A 1660-nucleotide genomic window follows, 5' to 3' on the forward strand; every position below is an offset into this window, starting at 1 on the left:
GGAGCGCTTCCGGCCCCAGGGATCGGTGGGGGACCCGGTGGAGGCGGAGGCGGAGGTGCTGGAGGCGCACTGCCAGCGCCGGGGACCGGCGGGGGGCCGGGGGGAGGCGGAGGCGGATGAGCAGCGCTGGGCATGGGAGGAGGCGGTGGAGGAGGAGGAGGAGCAGCACTTCCAACGCCTGGTGAGGGAAACGGCGGTGGCGGCGGCACCGAAGGAGGAGCGCTGACTGCAGGTAGAGGAGGAGGCGGCGGCGGCGGAGCTGGAGCGCTGCTGGCTACCGGCACGGGAGGCGGTGGAGGCGGCGGAGCGTGGCTGACCGCAGGCGGAGGAGGCACCGGTCGAGCACTCGGCGGCGGCAATGGAGGAGCACTCGAGCTCGGCACCTTGGGAGGCAGCGGCGGAGGGAGAGCCACGGGGGCCGGAGCGGCGGCATCGTTGCCTCGAGGAGGCGGGGGAGGAGGCACGGGTCCGCGACTTGGAGGCGCAGGGACGCGCTGGCCGGTGAAGGGAGGTGGGACACCGAACTTGTGATGCTGATCTTCAGAGTCGATGGGCGTTTTAGCGGGCCGCGGGGGAGGAGGAGGTCCCGGGACGGACGGAGCAGTAGCAGCAGGAGCGGGCTTCTTCCTCTCGTTGACCTGATGCGCAAACTTGCCTGCGTCGGGCAAGGGAGGAGGGGCGTTGAATCTCGGCCGAGGAGGGGACGGTGCTCTTGGTGGGGTGGGATCCCCATCGACCTTGGCACCCGACCGCCTTGGAGCTGGAGGAGGTGGTGGTCCGGCTCTCCTCGCAGAAGGCGAGCTGTTGATAGCAGAAGCGGCCGCGGGAGCAGATGCAGGCGGAGGAGGAGGCGGCGGCGGCGCCCTCACGGCGTGGCCGTTGGTCGAAGGCGAGGGCAGCGCAGGGGGGGCTGGCGGGGCGGGAGGCGGTGCTGCTTCGCTCTGCAGCTTGGCTTGTTCTTCTCGCAGGAAGTCGACAATGAACTCCTGGTTGTCCTTGATGAAGTCGTCCGTCAATCCCTTGTCGCTCAGGTCCTGGCCGAAGTGCTCGCGCCACATGGGATCAAAGGCATCCAGGAGGGCGAACTCAGAACCGCCCCTGGCGTCGTCGAAGCTGACCGAAGAGCCAGAGTTGTGAGAAAAGCCCGATAAGTTGGAGGTCGTCGTGTCGGGCATCATCGAGACGCTTGAGTGTCGGTGGAAGATGTTCCCCAGTAGGCTGTGTTTCTGGCCTCCCGATGCATGCGCAGAACCGCCAAAGGGCGTCGCTCTCGTGGCTCGGCTGGCGTTCTTTTCCCGCTCGTCCATTTTCTTCTTGAACTGCTTAGCCTCTTTCTCATCGACGAAGCTGAGTCCGGCGAGGCACTCTTCCAGCTCGAACGTATGAAAGAAGGTTCGGTCTTGGTTGTAGCTCCACGTATCGAAGATTTCTTGGTCCCAGATGACCCCGCGGTTGGAGGGCTGTTTCATGTTGCCAAAAACTGTTAACGTGGTGATCTCTTTCTCTCACACTCTCACTCTTCTCCGCTTCCTGTTTTCTTCTTCACTTCTTCGTCTCTGACTCATAGCTCGCGTTCGCTTCCAGAATTCCTCTGACTGTGCTGAAGGGACGGGCCATGTACGGGCTTTTTGAAGGGAAGGTAATCGGGGGGGGGGGGGGG

General features: G+C 64.8%; 1 protein-coding gene across 1 annotated transcript; it reads right to left on the reverse strand.

The window, feature by feature from the left end:
- Positions 1-70: 70 nt before the first annotated feature.
- Positions 71-1469, reverse strand: BBK36DRAFT_9400 (WH1-domain-containing protein; the record flags this gene model as incomplete). Its single annotated transcript, XM_024898591.1, has 1 exon — positions 71-1469. A coding segment is annotated over one exon (1399 nt), but the record flags the coding sequence as incomplete, so codon positions are not given.
- Positions 1470-1660: the final 191 nt, after the last annotated feature.

Source organism: Trichoderma citrinoviride (assembly GCF_003025115.1).
Source record: "Trichoderma citrinoviride strain TUCIM 6016 unplaced genomic scaffold BBK36scaffold_260, whole genome shotgun sequence".
Taxonomy (NCBI): Eukaryota; Fungi; Ascomycota; class Sordariomycetes; order Hypocreales; family Hypocreaceae; genus Trichoderma; species Trichoderma citrinoviride.